The sequence below is a fragment of the Marmota flaviventris genome, chromosome X, assembly GCF_047511675.1.
Source record: "Marmota flaviventris isolate mMarFla1 chromosome X, mMarFla1.hap1, whole genome shotgun sequence".
In the NCBI taxonomy this organism is placed as follows: Eukaryota; Metazoa; Chordata; class Mammalia; order Rodentia; family Sciuridae; genus Marmota; species Marmota flaviventris.
Genome location: NC_092518.1, coordinates 116175213 through 116195626, shown reverse-complemented (window position 1 = coordinate 116195626; position 20414 = coordinate 116175213). Strand labels below are relative to the sequence as shown.

Sequence of the window (20414 nt, the reverse complement as noted above, 5' to 3'; positions counted from 1 at the left end):
CTTTTAAAAAAAGCTGGGTGCAGTGTATGGTGCACACCTGCATTCCCAGCAACTGGGGAGGCTGAGGCAGGAGGACTGTGAAGTTCAAAGCCATCCTCAGCAATTTACCATACTGTCTCAAAATAAAAAAAGGCTGGGGATGTAGCTCAATGGTAAAGCACCCCTGGGTTCAATCCCCAGTACCAAACAAAACATATTGGGGCTGGGCATATTCAGCTCAGTGACAGAGTCTTTGCCTAGCATGTGTGAGGCCCTGGGTTCAATTCCCAATATCATACACACAAAAAAAGCAAACAAACAAATCCATACTGGGAATACTCCAGTAAACACTTTCAATACCTGTCTTTCAGTTTGGTGAGAATGAGAAGGAAACCAAAAGTCCAAAATATTTTCTTGGCAGGTTATAAATCCAGATCTGCCCAAAGCAAGTGGTTTGAACTGCTATGGTAAAATAAACCCATTTTGTAAATAACCAGTTAACTACAGCAACATGGATACTTTTAAAAAGAATTTAACTTTTATTTATTTGTTGTTGTTTATTTGTTTTTATGTGGTGCTGAGGATCGAATCCAGGGCCTCAACCATCCTAGGTAAGCGCTCTACCACTGAACCACAACCCCAGTCCAACATGGGATTTTTTTTTTTTTAAAGTAAGTAAAAGCTTACTTTATTTTTATTGTCAGTTTCACTGGAGGAAGAAAAAGGAAAACAGACCAATAAAATATTTTCAGAGTATACAATTCTTCTCAAGATTAGGAGTAAGAATTTTGCTGAATTCACATGATCTACTTTATGCAGCATTCACAAATAAACAGTCATATTTCTGGCAAGGTACTAACATATAGCAAAAATTTTTCAGAATAAAACTATTATGCAAAATTTATATTTGTTTGCTTACCTGTGAATGAAAGAGGGAAAATAACTTATCTTTAAATCTACTATGCTGTATTCCAACCAATGAAATAATCCTTTTCACTTGAACTCCCATGGGACAAGATACACAGTGTTCATTTTTGCTTTTACCATTTTACTCCTGCATATAGCTAATTATTTTTATAAATGCATAGATTTTATCCATCAGTTCCTTCTAGACTGAATTATTTTGAAGACTAACACTGTACCATACAAAGTAGAGCTCAATCTGTTGATTTTAAGTTTACTCTGTTATTAAAGATTTTAATAACTTATAGCATATTTTTCTCATTCATGTTTCTAATAATTACAGATTTTACATAATTATCTTCAGATGCTTCTAAAATATTCATAAACTGTCTGATTTAGGATCAGTAGAGGTGAAATTGGGAAGAACAACCCAGTTGAAGGCCCACAGAATGAGTGGTGGCAAGAATGTTTGGGGGTGGGCTGGGGATGTGGCTCAAGCGGTAGCGTGCTCGCCTGGCATGCGTGTGGCCCGGGTTCGATCCTCAGCACCACATACAAACAAAAATGTTGTGTCCGCCGAAAACTAAAAAAATAAATATTAAAAATTCTCTCTCTTTAAAAAAAAAAGAATGTTTGGGGGGAGATACTAGCTCTGCTAGACACAAGACTGGGAAATAAGAGATAAAAAGAAAATTTTAAAGAATCTAGGAAAGCAGGCAGCTGGCTAATACAGCTTTTTAAAAAAATGTTATAAGCTGTTGCAGGGAGGCACATGCCTATACTCCCAGCAACCTGGGAGACTGAGGCAAGGGGATTACAAGTTCAAAGCCAGATTCACCCAGTTAGATCATCTCAAAATAAAATAAAAAGAAGGCCCTCGGGGCTGGGGATGTGGCTCAAGCGGTAGCGCGCTCGCCTGGCATGCGTGCGGCCCGGGTTCGATCCTCAGCACCACATACAAACAAAGATGTTGTGCCCGCCGATAACTAAAAATAAATAAATAAATATTTAAAAAAAAAAAAGAAGGCCCTGAGTTTAACCTCCAGTACTGCATATGTGCGCGCGCGCACACACACACACACACACACACACACACAGAGTTACATGAAATAATACACAACCAAAGAGGTCTTCCCTTGAAAAAAGAATTGGAAAACAGAAACTCCCACCAAACACCACCATTAAGCAAGGCATTGTTGGTTGCACCAAGTAATGGTATTTAGTATTCCACTTTTCTTTTTTTAATATTTATTTTTTAGTTGTAGTTGGACACAATACCTTTATTTTATTTATTTGTATGTGGTGCTGAGGATTGAACCCAGGGCCTCGCATGTGCTAGGTGAATGCTCTACTGCTGAGCCACAACCACAGCCCAAGTAGTATTCTACTTTTCATAAAAAAGTTTTGATTTCCAATTTGCCACAGTCCCTACTAGCCCCTCAGCAGAATGACTGTTAACTTCCATTTATCATCATGCTTACACTGTACCCATGACTCCTTCAAATTTGGAAAAAGAAAACTTAACCTGACAGGAATAAGTTTTTCAAGAACAATGGTAGACTTCCTTGCTTGCCCCAAAAAGGTCTGACCCACCTCTCAAATATTCTGTTGAGAGCCAATTTCTTTCCTCCAACATAGGTATAAACATTCTCAGCTTATCCTACTCATATCCTAATTTCATGTTCTTATTTTAAAGGGAGGTAAAAACTTTTTCATTGATAATAATTTTTCTATTATTTGTATCACCTTATTTAGTTTGCTACCTAGTAGACCTAGCAAACCACAATAATTAATCACCAGCTCCAATCTCAGGAAATTAGGAAATAATAGGCCCATCCTGTTATATATATTTGTGTGATCTCTCTATAATACTGTCAGAAACTACACTAACTTAAGGTTAAGTTGTGCCACATAATCAGAATCTTAAGGAGCTGAACTACAGATGAAAGAGGAACTAAGTCACGCATGAGAGGGAACACAAGGAACTCAGAGGACTAAGACTTAGCTAAAGTACAGTAGGAACCAAAGACTGGGACATACCTCCTCTTCAGTCAACTGAACTAGGCCAAGACTGAAATTCAGTTTGCAAAAAGTCTTAAGGAACAAAATGAAGAATAGTGCTTTCACAATAGCTATAGGGGAGTAAACAGAAAATGAGGTTGCCAACTTCTAATATAGGCAGAAAGAGAGGGCTTTGGGGGGGAACGTGGAATCTTGTGGCTAGATAGAACCATATGGAACCCAGGGAGGAAGGGCACTCTACAGCTTAACTCATCCAGCATTACTGTTCAATATGCACTACGCATGTCAGTAACTGACTACCAAGGTGTATGTTCAAATTTTCACAGCTAAGTACTGTACTTAACTACTCTGGAGATACTTTGCTTCAAGAAAACATCTACAAATGCACCTAGCATGTAAAAGAGGGTACAAAAAGCAGCCATGTTCCTGAGCCTGTAAGGCAAAGAAAAAAATGCCAAAACCATTTGGAGAAGGTGACGGTACCAAGGATATTTCCACAGGAGATACAAGTCAAAATAAACAGAAATAGCTTACCTTACAGTTTTTTGCTTTTTGTTTTTTTAAAGAAGATATGTCTAACTCCAATAAGAACTAAAAAGCTGGACAGTGCACTTGGGGCAAGTTTTCAGAGATGGCCCCAAATGCTACATAACTCTAGGTTCATTGCTTTTATAGTAAAGTCACACATGTCCAACATAGTTAGACCGCAGAGTAGCCTCTGAACTATCCGGCTGACGGCTATTCAAATCATTTATTAAAAATTCCTAAGATGAATGGCACTGCATGGGAGGGTGAAACATGAACTCATAACACTCTAATCTGGAGTTTTAAAAAACAGCATTTTGAAGGGGACTCATAAAAACACAAACTTAACATGAATGAGGTCTAAATGGAAAGCCATACAACAATGAAAATCTGAAAGCTGTTAATAAAATCATTGAAAAGTGAAGGGCTGCTAGAAAAATAGATTGGGATCTTAAATTCCACATGCTTCTAAAAACCAGGACCACTTGTTTTTACTAGAGTAACAGACTAAATTTAAGCAGTTACTGAAGAGATCACTTCAGAAGTTTTGGAAATTGAAGGGAAATGAACCAAGCCTATCAAGTTCTTGCTCAACTTAACCTCCTGACCTTGCTCTGAGTGAACTCCATCTCCATCCAAATTTCTGAATCATGACTGATGAGGAAAATAAATTCTCTTATTAGAGGTGTTGGTGTTTCTTTTTATTTCATCTGAAAGATTCAGACATTTTCTAAGCCAGGTAATTTTGGTGCAGTTCTTCACAGTCATAGGTCTTTCCAGTTGAGGGCACTGTACACTGTCATGATGTTTGCTATAATGTGTGAAGAATGTCAAATACACAGCCATGCTTAAATAAGGACCAAGAAATCCCCTAAATCAGACATAAATTATAATTATTGGTTTTGGCTCTCCTCCATTAGCAAAACTAAATAAGAATTATGTTATAGTATTCCCAATTACAAAAAAGTACTAAATGAAGGCAAAGAAAAAAACTGTGCATTTAAACAAACAAACTCATTCACTAGTAGCCAAAGACTGAGTTTTTATCCATCATCAGACTTGAAGTTTCTTGTTGGCCTTACATTCATTCTGCTTAATCAAAAGTAAAGCAGAGTTCATTTTAATATAAATGACAGGTAAAATATATACATCAAAAATAAATCTATTTGCCACAACTAGAGCCTTTTTATTTTATTTTTTGTGATACTGGGTATTGAGCCTAGGCCTTTCACATACTAGGCAAGCATTCTACCACTGAGCTATACTCTAACCCTACTTGGAGTCTAAAAATTCCATTTATATGGATACATTCACATGTACACTTAGTTATGCAGATAATGAACAAAACTTCAGGAGAAACATTTACCTCTTTTCCTTCCAAATACGTTGTGGCAAGTGTCTTGTAGACCCATTCCAGTCTACCACTTGCTTTTGTAAATAAAGTTTTATTAGAACACAGTGTATTCACTTCTCTGTGTATTGTCTGTGATTATAACTGAGACCATATGGTTTTAAAAGCCTTATTATTTACTATCTGGTGCTTTGCAGAAAAGTTTGCCAACCCCATCCAAGGGCAATGGTGTATAACTAAGGACATACATCAGAAGTCACTTGGGGGGGCTGGGGTTGTAGCTCAGTGGTAGAGTGCTTGCCTAGCATGTATGAGGCAATGGGTTTGATCCTCAGCACCACATAAAAATAAATAAATAAAATAATTTATCTACAACTAAAAATATTTTTTTCTAAAAAAGTCACTTGGGAACCTTTTTCAAAAGATAGCTGATTGCAAATTCCCCTTTGGTCCTTTTCCAACTTAGCAGAGTTGGTTAAGTACCACTGCTCTAAGGATTTAGTAGCACTAATGGTCACTTGTTATTGTCTGCCTGTGTGTGTACAGAAAGCAAATGGCAGCACTCCCTACACTGTGGGCACCTCATTTTGCCCTTACTGAATCCTAAATGAGCCACACATGCTATACCTTAAACAGCACTGGAATTAGTACTTATATAATATTTTTAATATTTTTGACCACTTCTTTCTCCTTGAAACTCTTCTCCCTTTGACTTCTTTGGAATCACTCTCCTGGTGGAACATGTTTAAAATCTCACTTCTTATGGACCCTTCTGCCTTCTCAGGTACAGTGAATTGTGGTCCTCTTTCCTGGCTTTCCTGTGGCATACTTTACTTCTAAGGCTAAACTGTATTTGTTCACGTTGATATCCAACATATCTAGCATTGTGCTGGGTGCAGAGTATTTAATAAATAGATACATAAATTCAAACTGTAATGTACAGAAGACTTGACAAATATAATGCCTAAGGAAACCACAAAAATAACATCATACTTGGGGAGCAAAGGGTGAAACCTAAAACCCTCATATTTGATTCATATACAGCTCTCCACTATCCTGAAGAAATAACCAAGCTAATTTTCCCATCTATTTCTCTCCTCCCTTTTCAAACCACTGAAAGCTGCAAACAACACTAAAACAGTGATTAACCAAAACAGGAATTTCATGCTATGCCATGACTTCCCTGGTCAATTTATACCAAGCCCATTATTAAGGCTTCACACTATTATCCAATTGAAGCCCTTTCTTTCTTGAAATTCAACCAGCAATGAATGAGTGCCCACTTACTTATTAGAATACTAGTGAGTACAAAGGAGACATCAAGCACCACACTAAGTGTTCCCCATGCATTACCCCCACATAATCCTATGCTAGGCAAAGAGAATATAGTCTTACTCTCCTGGAGTCCACAGCATAATGTGGAAGAAAGGCCTGTGCATGTGTACCAAATGCAACGCATATTGTGTTGTACTTACTGTATGGCAGAGGCAACTTTGAATTCTGAGCTGAACCTCAGAAAACAGAGCTTCTCTGAAGTGCTGAGAGGAAAAGGGACCGATAAACACAGTTGGACATCAGTACATGCACAGCAAATGGACACAAGTGCACAGAAGATGTTTGGTAAAGGATTAGAGAATGAGATAAGAATGGAAAAGGTGTATTAAGACAGACATATCAAGGGCAGGCTAAAGCTTCTGGATATTATTTTGCATGTAGTTAAGAAATCATTAAATGTTTTAAGTTAGGGAGGGATAGTAGCATTTACTATCTGGCGCTTTACAGAAAAGTTTACCAACCTCATCCAAGGGCAATGGTGTATAACTAAGGACATACATCAGAAGTCACTTGGAGGGGCTGGGGTTGAGATCAAATATCAACCAGTAGTGTGTGTGTGTTGCAAAGATGGGAAGAGGAAGACTGGATATAGGGTCACATTAAGAAAGAAGGCAGAGACATCCCCAAAATAGAACTGACTTGACCTATGTGGAAAATGAAGAATTGAAGGTAAAAGATTCAGAAAGAGAATGAGAATCAGGTTTCAAGGTGGGGAGGCTATGAATACTGGTTTAGACAGGTTAAGTTTAAGATGCCCGCAGGACATCTCTGCAGAGCAGACAAATATGCTGCCATCATATTTCATTCTGCACATTGTCTGTTGTGTGTCACTTTTCTCCTGAAAAATCCTGTTTTGCCCTTCCCTATTACCTCTTATCTGAGTTGCAATTCCTGTCTGATGTTTAATGACCCTGCAGTCTTCTCACCTTACTACTCTAATCTATTACTGTCTAACTCCATGACCTGTTTTGGTATGGCTCACCTATTTCCTGCATTCATTCCATTTTTTTAAAAATCTTACTATATCTAGAAAACAGTCTTAATTTCCTAAATAGGCCAGATCCCTCCCAAACAGAATAAAAAGATACATATTATGAACTACCTTACATGCATATTCATGGACTGGGGATGTGGCTCAGTAGTACAGTGTTTGCCTAGCATGTGCAAGGCCCAGGGTTCAATCCCCAGAACTGCAAAAAAAAAAAAACACCACCACCACCAACAACAACAAAAAACCCATATGCAGATTCATGGCATGCCCAATATCTATCTCAAAGTCAGACACCCTGTTACTCTGGAGTGTCTCACAGTCCCTTGATAGTAAATAAAGACTATGCAGAACTAAGTCTTTTCATTTTCAGAGGTGTCAAAAAAAAATCTTGAGGGTAGGAATCAGACAATTTTATGTAGGATTTGTATAGGGTTTTTGTCCTAAAAATTAACAAGATAATGCTATTAGCAGAATATATTAATTAAATAATAGGAGTCTGAGTATGTTGTAAATTTGGCACTATTTCTATCTTCATCTAATCATTACATTTTCTTTTTTGGCAGTGCTGGGGATAGAACCCAGGGCTTCCCACAAGCTAGGCAAGCACTATACCACTGAGCCACATTCCCAGCCTTAACCACCACATTTTTTAAAATGTGATTTTTGGTTGGGAAGCTTAAAAAAGTCAGTATAACCTGGTGATTAGCAGTTCTGGCTTTGGAGTTAACTAGCTCAGGATCTAAATCCCAACTCTGCCACTAACTAGCTATATGATCACAGTCAGGTTACTTAACTTTTCTGAGCCTCAGTTTCCCTGTGTAACATGAGAACGAATACTTTCCTATCTCAGTCTGATCGTGATAAATAAACAGGATCACAAACATTTAAAATACTTAGCCTAGTCCCTAGCACATATTAATAATTCAATAAACATTAGCTATTTATATTACTAGCAGTAAAGAAAATGATCAGAGGATTTCATAAGATATGTGAGTAAAACCTAGTTTGAAAAAGAAAGTTTAGGAGTGACCCAAGAAAAATCATCAAGCATATGAAGAATTTTTAGTAAGAAAGAAAAAGCCCCAACCATTTATTTAATGGAAAGAAACAGACCTAGAATAAGTGGCTTTCAGTTAAGAGATATTTGAGTTATACAGAGGAATGAATTTCTCAACTCTAAAGAATGTTATATATTACTGGTCCTGTTTCAGATTACTTAGGCGGAATCACAATTTCCTGACATATTTAAGAACAGGGCAGACAAAAATCTTATCTTGGATGGCTTGTAGATAATCTTGCCTAGGGGTAAAGAAGGTGAACTAAATGGCCTCCTGAACTCTTTCTGTTCTTGCAATCTGTGATATATCTGACACTGGTACCAATTAGTAAGAGTAGCTATCCAATGTCAATCTTAGTGCTTTCACCAACTAGCTTCATGCTCAAAGAGTTTATGTTCTTCAAATATGCTGCTCAAGAATCTCCTTAGACAAATTTTAAAAAGCAATGGTAACTCATAATTTTACTTGGGAATTTGCATTTCTTGGCTAGATGGCTAGAGAATAAGAATAGATGGTACAGATGTGATATCTCCATATGGCTTCAGTATGAACTGGAAATCATTCTGGAAAAACATTTATCTGTCTAAACTCTAAAAACAGGACTTCAAATGATAAAGCCTTAATACTCTGGCAAATTTTTCTGTTCCATTTTGGTGCTATATATTTTAAAAAGATGACTATGTTCCTGCAAAATACCTTTCCTCTTCTGATCCTTTTGGTTGATGTGAAAACCTTAGAAAACTACCTATGGCTGCAAGAATGTAAGAACTACATACCTGTACCCGCTGCCTTACTGAGTGTTCCCCTCCTTACAAGGGTCTGACTAATCTGGATGCCTAAACCCTTTCACTTCTAAGCCCTCACCTCTTCTTTCTGTCCTTATCTTTTGGACAAGCAAGCACCTTTGGAGCCAACACCAGGTACAGACTGGAATCTATCTCAAAAGCACTCAGGAGCCAGTGTTCCTGTTTTTGGTTATTTTCAATGGGTATTCATGACCTACTTTTCACCTAGAAATCCAGATGAACAGGAACCAGGGCAAACTGGCTTACAGGATAAAATACCTTAAAAAGTCAATTATGGAAGTTGCTTGTCAATTTTGTACGTAGTTTATCTAGTTACAAAAAGCTCTTCATTTTTTCTCTCTTCCTATTTGATTTACAGCCCTTCTATTGCTTAGATGAATTTATACAGGGAAAATAAAGAAGAAAACTATAATCTGGAATTTTGGTTATTTGGTATCACTTCTTTTAAAAAATCAACAGTATATTGGAAGGAGCAAAACTGAAGGCTAAAATGAGTCTTAAAAACTACTTCAAAGTGAAATACATGCTGGGTATGGTGGCATATGCCTGTAATCCCAGTGATTCAGGAGGCTAAGGCAAGATGATCACAAGTTCGAAGCCACTCTCTGCATCTTAGAAATACCATCTCAAAATAAAAAAAAAAAGGATGGAGTTGTAAACCAGTGGCAGAGAGTGCCTGAGTTTAATCCCACAGAAAAAAAAAATGAGTAAAACATATAAATCCTATCCTCTAAATATGTCATTTAAATTCTGACATCTGAGAAAAAGGAAAGGAAGCAAAATGATATGCCCAGGCTCAGAAGTGCTGCCCTTCTGAGGTATCCCTCAATGCTATATGCCAATGTTGTCAAAGGACTTCCGAAACAGTTTTTCTAAGATAATTCTTTATATCTTTTATAGACCTTTGTAGTCATGCAACATAACTGTGTAGTAAGCAGTCATATGGCATTATCTATTTACAGTTGGTGAAACAACAAATAAGTTAATCGCTTGTATAAGGTTATATAATATTTTCTTAGCAGTTATTTAAAAAATAGCTATGGGGGGCCAGGGTTGTGGCTCAGTGGTAGAGCACTTGCCTAGCATGCATGAGGCACTGGGTTCGATCCCTGGCACCACATAAAAATAAAAAATAAAAAAAAGAAACAAATAAGATAAAGGTATTGTGTCTATCTACAACTAAAAAAAAATTAAATTTCTAAAAAAAAAAAAAAAATAGCTCTGGGGCTGGAGGTGTAGTTCAGTGGTAATACGTATGCTTAGCATTGATGAGGCCCTGGTTACCACCTGCAGTACCATTTTTTTTTTTTAAATAGGCCTCATGACTTGTCAGACTACCATGCTTCTCATTAGCCCACAATGATATTTACAGGATCTTATTTTTATTTACAAGCAATAACTACAGTGGCAGCCTCTATTTATCAAGTACTAACTGTATGCCAAGCACCATACTCAGTCCTATATAGTCTCTCCTTTAATCCTGACAATAATTCTGTGAGGCAAGTACTGTCATTATCCGTTTTTTTTTGGAGGCAAGGAAAACATGACCCAGAGAAATAACCTGCTATTTACAGTTTTAGGGGTAGGAAAGATAAAGGTTTTCAATTAAGGTCTCATTACAACAAAAATGGTATGACCCCTGAATTCTCATTTGTACCAATACTGACACTAGGATCTGAAACTACTTATCCAAAAAACAACAACAAAAAAAAAAAAACCTCAAATGTTTTCTTTGAACTTATATTTCTTCAAATTGCTTTTACCCCAATACTAGAAGACTACTTTTCAAAATACATTATCCCTATCATCAAACTGTTCCCATAATCATTTCATCTGAAAATCAGCATCTCAGATTCTTTGTGAATTAGATTATCAGTGACTAAGAACACAGATATATGTTCTGCCAAAGTCATCTTTAAAATAATAAATCATTTAACAGTGAAAATTGTAAAGGTACATTTATGGATGTAATTTCAATAAAGAGCTCAAACAATACAAATAATCAAATGAAAATAAATCTTTCAATTAATTAAATGTTTTAAAATAAACCATGTGTCATAAACACCAATTAAGATAACAGTATTTTTCCAATAGAGTGATATAAATCCTTGCCCATCTGGTTACTGGTAGTAAAGACAAATACAGGAACATTACTCTAGCACAGTTTTAGAAAAGCTCCTGTAAATTTTTCCAAAAGTTATCTGAAGTGATAAATGCTGTGTCATATAGCAGAGCCACAGTAAAATACCTTGTTCAGCAAGTGCTAACATTTCCCTCTTGAGGGGACACTGTCATCTTCATTTGTAATGACCACAATAACTTTAATGAAAGAAAAGGAAAACATACTAGAATTATGAAAAATATACTTGAATGATAATTTTAACACAAGATACATGCAAATTAAGCAAACTGCTTGTTTTCTAAGCAAACACAGCCTCTGAGAAAATTTTAATTCCTTTAGAAAAGAAAAAATTATTTGAATAATATAAATGTTGATTCATTCTTTTTTGTTGAGTGGTAAATAAATTAAACCCAGCATTGGATTTTGCTGGCTCAGAAAAAAAGCCTGCAATTGAAATTATACTCAGTTAATAATGCAATACACTCTAAAATAAGCAATTTCATCCTTAATGAGTTTAAAGTAATTTTTATACTCAAGAGGCAGAAATACCAACTTACCAGCTTTGTGCCTCTTTTAATTTCCTTTTGGACATCTTCAATAGAAAATCCACCAAGACTTTCATTATCGGAGTGTGATGAGACCAAAGCAGATGAAAAGAGCTATAAATCACATTTTTAAAAAAAGTTAAGGTTCACATATAAATTTATTATAGTAAATCAATGAAAAAAATATTAAATTGAAAAAGATTTTCTAGTAAAAATGGCATAGCATTAGTGTTAAGCCATGTCTTAAAATTTTAACTGAGTGCTTTTTTTAAAAAAAGTACTTGGGAATAATCATGTGTTATTAAGATTCTCTCATGAATGGTTTCAAGGTCTCTTGGTTGGCTGCCTCTATACTTACCATGCACTTATGGTGTGCTGCCACCTTCTGGTTTTCAGATATTAGTAACTGTCCACACTCCTTGTCTCTATTTGACTTACAAAAGCCACATTTGCGCTGTCTTGTAGGCCCTTTTTTCTGTTCAATTGAGCTTGACATGATTTTTAAATTGCCTTTAGAATGCCACTTTAAGTCTCAAGAAATGCTACAGAGAATAAACATGGCAACAAAACAGTTAATTTCATTTTAATATCAGTTTATACGTATTCGTGTAAGTAGTTTAATGTTTGAACTAGGTTTCAATACATACACTTAAAGTTACTGGGTAATAGATAAATTAATATTAAAACCCCAATGTCTCCATTTTACACACACACACACACAGAGAGAGAGAGAGAGAGAGAGAGAGAGAGACCCCTAAATAAAGTCTAGACTAATGAGAAAAATCAAACTGCTCCCAAATTTGAGGATATGTGAAATAATTAGAACTATTCTGGAGGATTTAAAAATGCACAATATTAAATATTCATTTGTTTGTGTAATTAATGAAAAATATTTTTCAAGTATGGTTAGGTACCCCTTCAAGGAGATAAAGAAATATATATATGAACAGAGCAAAAACTTGAGAAAACTACAAAATATCCAGAGGGAACAGAATTTTATAATTGCACAATTTTTGGAGTCCACATATTTATAAAACAATGAAAGTAATATAAATTTACTTAACCATAACTCTGGAGCACTTATTTTTAAAATGGAAGTTTAAAAAAACATGCATATGATCTTTAATAAATTAATTTTGGCTATTCTATTCCTTTTTTCAAGAAAAAGTTAAGCTTCTATTAGCTACCAAAAAATGCAGTCTTTAAGACTTCATTATTTATAAAACCACTTATATGATTGTGATTTACTTCAAGTCTGCTTATTAATTAAGTCACAAACTGACACTGGTATTTTAAATGCAGTAACTTTCATATGTAAATTAGTAATATTGTGTAATAGAAGGAAAATTTTCTGAATAAGCCTTACATTTGATTAAGATATAATAATAGTTTATATAGTCAAACAGAAAAAGGGAAGAAAAGCTCTAACACAGTAGGTTTCAGATTTAGATCATCATTCTCAACATGGATTTTTCAGAACAATACTAAACAAATTTAAAAATCAGTTATTTGATTTGTATTTTCCCAAGTCAATAGGACTAAGCAGTTCAGGATCCCAGTTGCTATAACATGCATCACAATCAATAAAATCTTACACTGCTGTCTTAAAGTTAATGTATTAAATTCTTTCCATTTTCTATACTCAAACATTTTAATAACACTGTTGAAAAAACTGACTCACTAACACTACACTATAGTTTTCTGAGAAGCATCTGTTCACCAACAAGAATAGTAGTAGCAACAGCAACACTGTATCTACAAACCATTTGGTACTATTCAATATAAAAATCTGGATACTTAATCAAAATTTAACATGAAGCCACAAAGAAAACATGTCATCTCACTCATTTATATCTAGGGTTTTCTTTTTAACAAAACTTCAAAGGCCCTGACAATCTTTGCTTTGATGGGCTTATTAAACTCTTAATGCTGTCTATAATTTTAAATACCTCAGTCTTCCAAGTGGCATCAGATACTTTATAATAGTACTGAATTCATAGCACTGGCTATAAACCGTGAAACTGATTGAAAACAGGCAGCAAATACTTTCAGGATTAAAGGGGGAAAAGGACATAACAGAAACAAAAGAAACAAAAGGGGAAGTGTGTTTGCATTTGCTCAGGCAAGTATGTGTTCAGTTGCTTTATCAAGAATATAGCTGCCCAAATCTTTAGAATTATCTATACAAAATACCAAGATTCATAAATAGCACCAAAATATGCTGTTTGGGTTCTAAATTAGTATTTTTTTTTTTTTACTACCATGCAACAAATAATAGGCACTCTGAAGTCACTGTAATGTATTCAGCATTTCTCCCGGTCATCCAGGCTAGTTGAAAGGATGGCACATTATAAATCTAATCTGTACAGACATCTTTAATGTGTAATTTCTATAGAATCCTAGCACTGGCTATAAAAATGGCTTAGGATAAAGGAAATTCCTAGAGTGGAAAATCACTTTTTATTCTCAAAATTGTGAAATGTAATCCCCCTCAATTCCATCCATGTTGAATTCTGCCTTTTTCACTTTATAAACAGGTACATTTCTCATCCTAATTTTGGGAACCTGGGTTTCTGGATATTAAAGATTTTAAAGAGAAAAAAAAGGTACATTTTATTTTCCCTTAAAAAGTATTTCAGCATATTTTTCCTTTAATCAGTTTAAATTTAATTTGTAAAGTGAACAGAGCCACACAAAAAGTGCAAAAAACCAATTAAAAACTTCCCCCAATATGCAATGACTAAATGGATTTTTCCACTATAATTCAAATAATGCATCTGTGCATATCTTGCTTTTTTTTTCACAGCCTCCTTATAAAACATGAAGTGGAAAACATCATGGAAACAATGACTCCTAGCAAAAATGTCTTTATCATAAAAATACAGACTTTTATCTAATACTGTCATCACATTTGTGGTCTCTAGCTAGGTAGAATAAGGGCATTCCAAGGATCAATGGGGGGGTGGTCATAATGATCTACAGCTATAGGGCATTTTAATTTTAGTTTAAAAGGTTTTTCAGGGCATGCAGAGATCAAAGTTTGATATGTTCACCCAACAATGAAACCTTTTCCTTAAAAGAAAACATCATCATGGATAACGTTACAAAGCAAAAATATGGAAGGAACAATAACTGCTTGAAAAACACAATTTAAATATATGAAAAACATAAAAGCCAGACTCGTTAGGCTGAAACAATCGTACGTTTCTGATTTTATAAGATGCTGTGAAGCACCAAGGTAGAAATAACCTGAAACCTCAAGGAGAGCGTTCAAGAACCAACTCGAGAGCTCATCCAATGCCTATCTGAAAGAGCATTTTCACAAAAAAAAAAAACAAAAAACAAAACAAAAACTGCAGTTCCGGAAGATTAAAACATTCCACACGCAAGCAAGCTGAAATATACAGGTCAAAATATATAAAAGCGATCCTCAAAAGATGCAGTATTTCTATCAGGAAAGTTACAGTGCAGAGAAATAAACGAATAAGAGATGTACCGGAAGGGCACCTGAATTTGGTTGCACGATATTGTTACATGCTTCGCACTGCTTTTTGCGGTTATTCAAAAGGAAACTGAAGGAATTTTCCAGTTGTTTCAAACCCAAGGGTAGAGAAAGAATTTGAACTGTATGAATAAGACCTGATATTACGCAGGAAGCACATGAAAATAAAAAGGTTTTTCAAAAACAAAAGATTTTTTTAACTTCCACGTAGAATATCGAAGCGAATGGAAATTGCAAAAGAATACTGGGATGTTCGTATAATAGAAGATGGTACACATACTGGATCCTCTCCGTTATTTAGTCCCCAATTCACACTAGACTCCAACATCTCCCTCTAATCAAGCGCTAGATAAACTCGAAAAACTATCTTCCTCTAAAACACTTCGGCAGGTTCCCTTCAGTCGTAAAGTCAGGGTCCCCTAATCATCCTTTTCCAATCCTCACAAATCCGGGAAAATATCATCCTACCACTTTCTTTACACCCTCTCCCCCAGGAGACCCTCCTCTAACAGTCTTCGCTATAAGCTTTGCCCTATACATCAGTTTCACCCCTAATTCCCCCCACCCCGGAGTTTTTCCTCATTCCATAAGGTTAACCCTCTTTCCATCCTAAAAATTCTTCCTCTCACTCTTCCCAAACTGGGAGTCTCCCTTCTTCCCAAATATGTCCTAAGCAACAGTAAAGACTAAAAATTCCCAATTTTTTCCCTCCTCTAATGTTGCGCCCCCTCCCCCGAAGTCAAGGCTTAAGCTTAACCTCTCCCTTCGCACCTCCGAAGCACTTTTCTCAGCAGCCTCTCTGCCAAGCGCCTACAATGAACGGCGCTTCTGGGGTCCCTGACAATAAAGCGAGACCACCAAGAGTCCCCCCCTTAACAACGGGCAGGGGCGGCGGCCTGGCCACCGCCATCCTCCTTGTCTTCTCCCGCCGGGCAGAGAATGGGGGGCCCCTGGGTTCCGTGGGTACTCACCAGCAGGGCCCAGAGGCGGACGGCAGGAGGGAAGCGCCAATGAGGGGAAAGAGAAAGAAGTCGGTCTCGGTTCTCCAGCAGTGCCTAAGAGCGGGGCTCTGTCGCCGGAGGTTGTTTCCTTTCATTCGAGGAGAGACGGGCTCGCGGAGCGCCCTTACGTCGCCCCCCTTGCACGCACACGACCCACACAGCGTTGATACGTTCGGAGCGCGCCGCGGGTCCTGATTGGTTGCAGAGACGGGGCAACTGAAGCCACAGGACCATGGCGCATGTGCCAGGGCACCCCCTGTACGGATCTGGGTGGCAGGCTCCACCTCCTGCTCGCGCGCGTACCTTCTATTCTCCGCTCTGCCGCTCCGCCAAGTGTTTAGGGGCAGGATCTGAGGAGATAGAGAAAGAGATTCAAAGATATCACTGTGTGTTGGGCGAAGAAGGGGCAGGGTTGGGACTAGAAACCGTTGGACAGGGGCCCTGTGTAACCGGTTTTCAACAGAGATTCAAGTGGGTAGGCCTTATCCCTTGCACTTGTTCACCGAGGCCTTTTCACATCCATTATTTCATTGTACTCTCGTGGCATCCCTTTGAGGTCCTCCGTTCGCATCATTTTACCGCCAGGAAAGACTGAGAAGCTCGTAGGGAGTCTGCCTGCCTTCATTTCAGTCCTTGGGCGAATCGTTTTAACTTCTGAACCTTAAATCTTTTTTTTTTTTTTTTTTGTCTTTAAAATGGGGATAAAATAGTACCTGAGGGGCTTATTGTGAGAAAGGGTGAGAGAATGCAACTAAAGCACGATTTGGCATCCCTGTCATTAACAGGCTCTATATAAATACTGGGATCACCATAGTCAGAAAAGATAAATGTTTTTTTCTTTATAACCCACACAGGTAAACCAAACACCTAAACCAGTGCTTTCCTTTTAGGTGTATAGCAGTCAGACTGTTTGGGTTTGACTCTCAGCTCCTGTTACTTGAAGCTTTGTGACCTTGATCATGTTATATTATTACCTCTCTGTCCCTCAGATTCATCTTGTCCAAAATGGAGATCATACTGGTATCCATCTCAAAAGGTGATTGTGAGAAATTAGTTAACATAGACTAACACTTAGACTAATGCCTGGGCACATAGTATGCCCTAAATAAGGGTCCAGCTTTTGTTATTTTATATCGGCCTCACAGACTGCAAGCCAGTCTTATTTAAAAAAAAAAGTGGGGTGGGGGAGCTCTAACCAGTGAACATTTAAAGATTCCCTTCAAGTTAGCTGTTTTTCCTGCAGTGAATGTGGATTTCCAGTTTTTATTCAATGCTGTTTCTACGTTGCTTCCCCAATCTTTTTATTTTTCTCTGCAATATCAACCTTAAATTGTAATCTACAAGAAAACAGTGACCATAGTGGGGTAACATTGATTCCATTCAAATAGGTACACAATAAAGGTGGACAAAGCAGTTATTTAACTGCAAGGAACCCTTAGCCCTTTTACCCAAACTCTGTACTGTAAAGGGAGTGACCAGATTTGATAAGAAGATCTGGAATGTGTATTCCAGACATTTGCAGTGTATGTGAAAACAGGTCCCCAGCATCATTTCCCACCAGCTTTACAGGCTTACTGATGTCAGAGTGAGACAGGTGATTATGTAAGCAACAAAAATGCAGAACCTGTGCAGTGTGTCATCTTTTTGGGTTATCCCCAGATCTCCACATTTTTCTATCTTTATTCATTCTTTCATCTCTGCATTCATTTTGACAATATTGGATTCAACAAACATTTGCAAAACTAAGCTCTAAACACAAGGGAGATATAAACCAATATAACTTTACCTGCCCTTGGACTCATGGTGTTAAAGGGGAGCCGGACAAGAAAACAAATACAGTATGATGTGATAAATGCTATATTAGAGGTGTGTGCCTGATACAGAATCTTCTGCTTATTATGTACAAAGCACTATGCTAAGGTACAGCACAAAAGTGAATAAATTATGGTCCTTGTTTTCAACTATTTACAGTCTAGCAAGAAAGAGACAAATATCTACAATAGTAGATTCACTGCAGTGAGTGTCTTAAACTGAGAGGTGAAAGAAAAGTGCAGAGAATTCAGGAGAGGGACAGATCAGTGACTTCAATTACTTTCAGGCCTCAGGTATGGTAACCATTCCCAATCAGCATGAGTTACAGATGCAACCTGCTAGTTCACGGGCTACAGACAGAAGTCTGATTGTGATAACATGCTTTTAATGCCCAGGAATACAGCAGGGGATCTATTAATCTTTTATCAATTCACCAGTACACTTCAACCAATATTCTTGTAGTCTTTTTCTTCAGGCTCTAGATTCCACTTTTTGTACCTCATTCTCAGCAAAGGCCTTAACTTCATGACTTATGAAGTTAAAAGGGAAAAGGGCCATCTGAGCTAAGCTGCTTCATCTTGTACCCCCACCCTCTCATGCTTCCTCCAAGACTCAGAGAAAAAGCTGTCATTCTTCTTTCTAAATCTAAAGCTGTGTTTTTAATTGCATCTATTCATGCTCTGAAAGAACTGATTTCCTACCTACTCCCTGATCCAACAGCAACAATTGCTATACTCTCATTTGCCTTCAAACATAAGATTCATCTACTTTCACTGCTAGACTGTGCCCTTTGCCTCCAATTGCTCTCCAGTCATTCATTCACCAGGCATTAACAGATATCTCCTGTATGCCAGGTATTATGCCAGACTCTGGAGATTTGAAAAGGAAGATAGGGCTACTTATCAAAACATCAAGTTGTACAACTTAAATATATACAGTTTCTACTTATCACTGATATCTCAGTAAAGCTGGAAAAGAAAAGAGATTAAAATAGAGAAAAGACACAGCTCCTCACTTCAAGGAATTCTCAGTCTAAATGAGGAAGAAAAATAGGTAAAAAGAATTTAGTACAATAGATGAATTGCTGTAATAGATATACATACCTCAAGGATTTATGGACTCTGTCCACCCCAAGGATTGATTGACTCTGTACAGATCTGGGGGTAACACAAAAAGATGAAAGAAAAATATAGAGATCTGGGGGTAACCCAAACCTTTGAGCTCATGGGGTTTCAGGCTTTGTTTCATTTTGGATCCTAAAGGATGGTCAGGGACCCCCAAAATCTGAATTCTGTCATCATGACTCTACTAAAAACATTCTGAAAGGCCACTATTATAGTTTAGATATTTGGTGTCCCCTAGAAGCTCATATGTGAGACAATGCAAGAACATTCAGAAATTAAATGATTGGGTTATGACAGCCTTAACCCAATTAGTGAATTAATCCCCTGATAGGGATTAACTGAGTGGCAACTGAAGGCAGGTACAGGTAGGGTATGGCTAGAAGAGGTGGGTCATTGGGGGCATGCCTTTGGAGTATATCTTTTGTATCTGATGAATGGAGTCTCCCTTTCTTCCTGATCATTATGTGAGCCCTTCCCTTCACTACATTCTTCCACCATGATGTTCTACATCACCTCCAGCCCTAAAGAATGGAGTCTGCTTCTGTGTACTGAGATCTCTGAAACCATGAGACCCAAATAAACTTTTCCTCCTCTAAAATTGTTCTTGTCAGGTCTTTTAGTCACAGCAGTGAAAATGCTGACTAAAGTAGAAATTGGTACTGAGAAGTGGGGTCATTGCTGTGACTAACCTGACCATGTGGTTCAGAAGCTTTTGAAGTTTTTTGGAATTTGCGGGAAGAATTTTGGAAAGTTTAGCAATGCAAGCTGGAAGAGCTTTAGATTGGAGCTTAATGGACAATTCTGGTGTGAGCTCAGAAGACTAGAATGCCTATAGGATTGTGCACAGTGAAGGGGCTCATGAGGTTTCAGAGAAGGAGGACTCTATTGGAATTTGGACTAGAAGCCATTCATGTTACATTCTGGCTAAGAAGTTGTCAGCATTTTGCCCTTGTCCTGAGACTTTCTGTGAGGCTGATTTTAAAAGTTATGGACTTCTTAATCTGTTGAAAGAAATTTCTAGGCAGAATAGCATTGGATATTGCTGGTGGTTTTTAGCCAATTTAATTGTTACATTTGGGAGAGAAAGCAGAACAGAAAGATTTGGACTTGAAAGTCAGGTGTAAAACTGGGGCTAAGGAAGTTGCAGTTGTTAAAAACATTAGTGCCACTAAAGAAATGCTAAAGACTTTTCCCAGAGAAAGTAAGAAATATGGCTTGAGGACATCCCAGGAATTGGCAAAACCAGCCACATCTCAGGCTCCTTTGAGAAGAAAACAGTGGGGCATCCTGCTTGCAGGAAGCTTTTTCAATATGCTCAGCTACCCAGGCTCTCACAGA

The 20414-nt window shown here is 37.3% G+C and overlaps 1 protein-coding gene across 4 annotated transcripts in view; it reads right to left on the bottom strand.

The window, feature by feature from the left end:
• Positions 1-16263, bottom strand: part of Phf6 (PHD finger protein 6) — a 54122-nt gene extending 37859 nt beyond the window's left edge. For all 4 annotated transcript variants that reach the window (XM_027947004.2, XM_071606332.1, XM_071606333.1 and 1 more), the window contains exons 1-3: positions 16111-16263; positions 11996-12179; positions 11650-11751 (exon numbers count right to left, since the gene is read on the bottom strand). In XM_027947004.2, the coding sequence (XP_027802805.1) occupies positions 11650-11751; positions 11996-12133 (240 nt within the window). In that variant the 5' untranslated portion in view covers positions 12134-12179; positions 16111-16263. The remainder of the gene's footprint in view (positions 1-11649; positions 11752-11995; positions 12180-16110) is intronic.
• Between the last annotated feature and the right edge of the window lie 4151 nt (positions 16264-20414).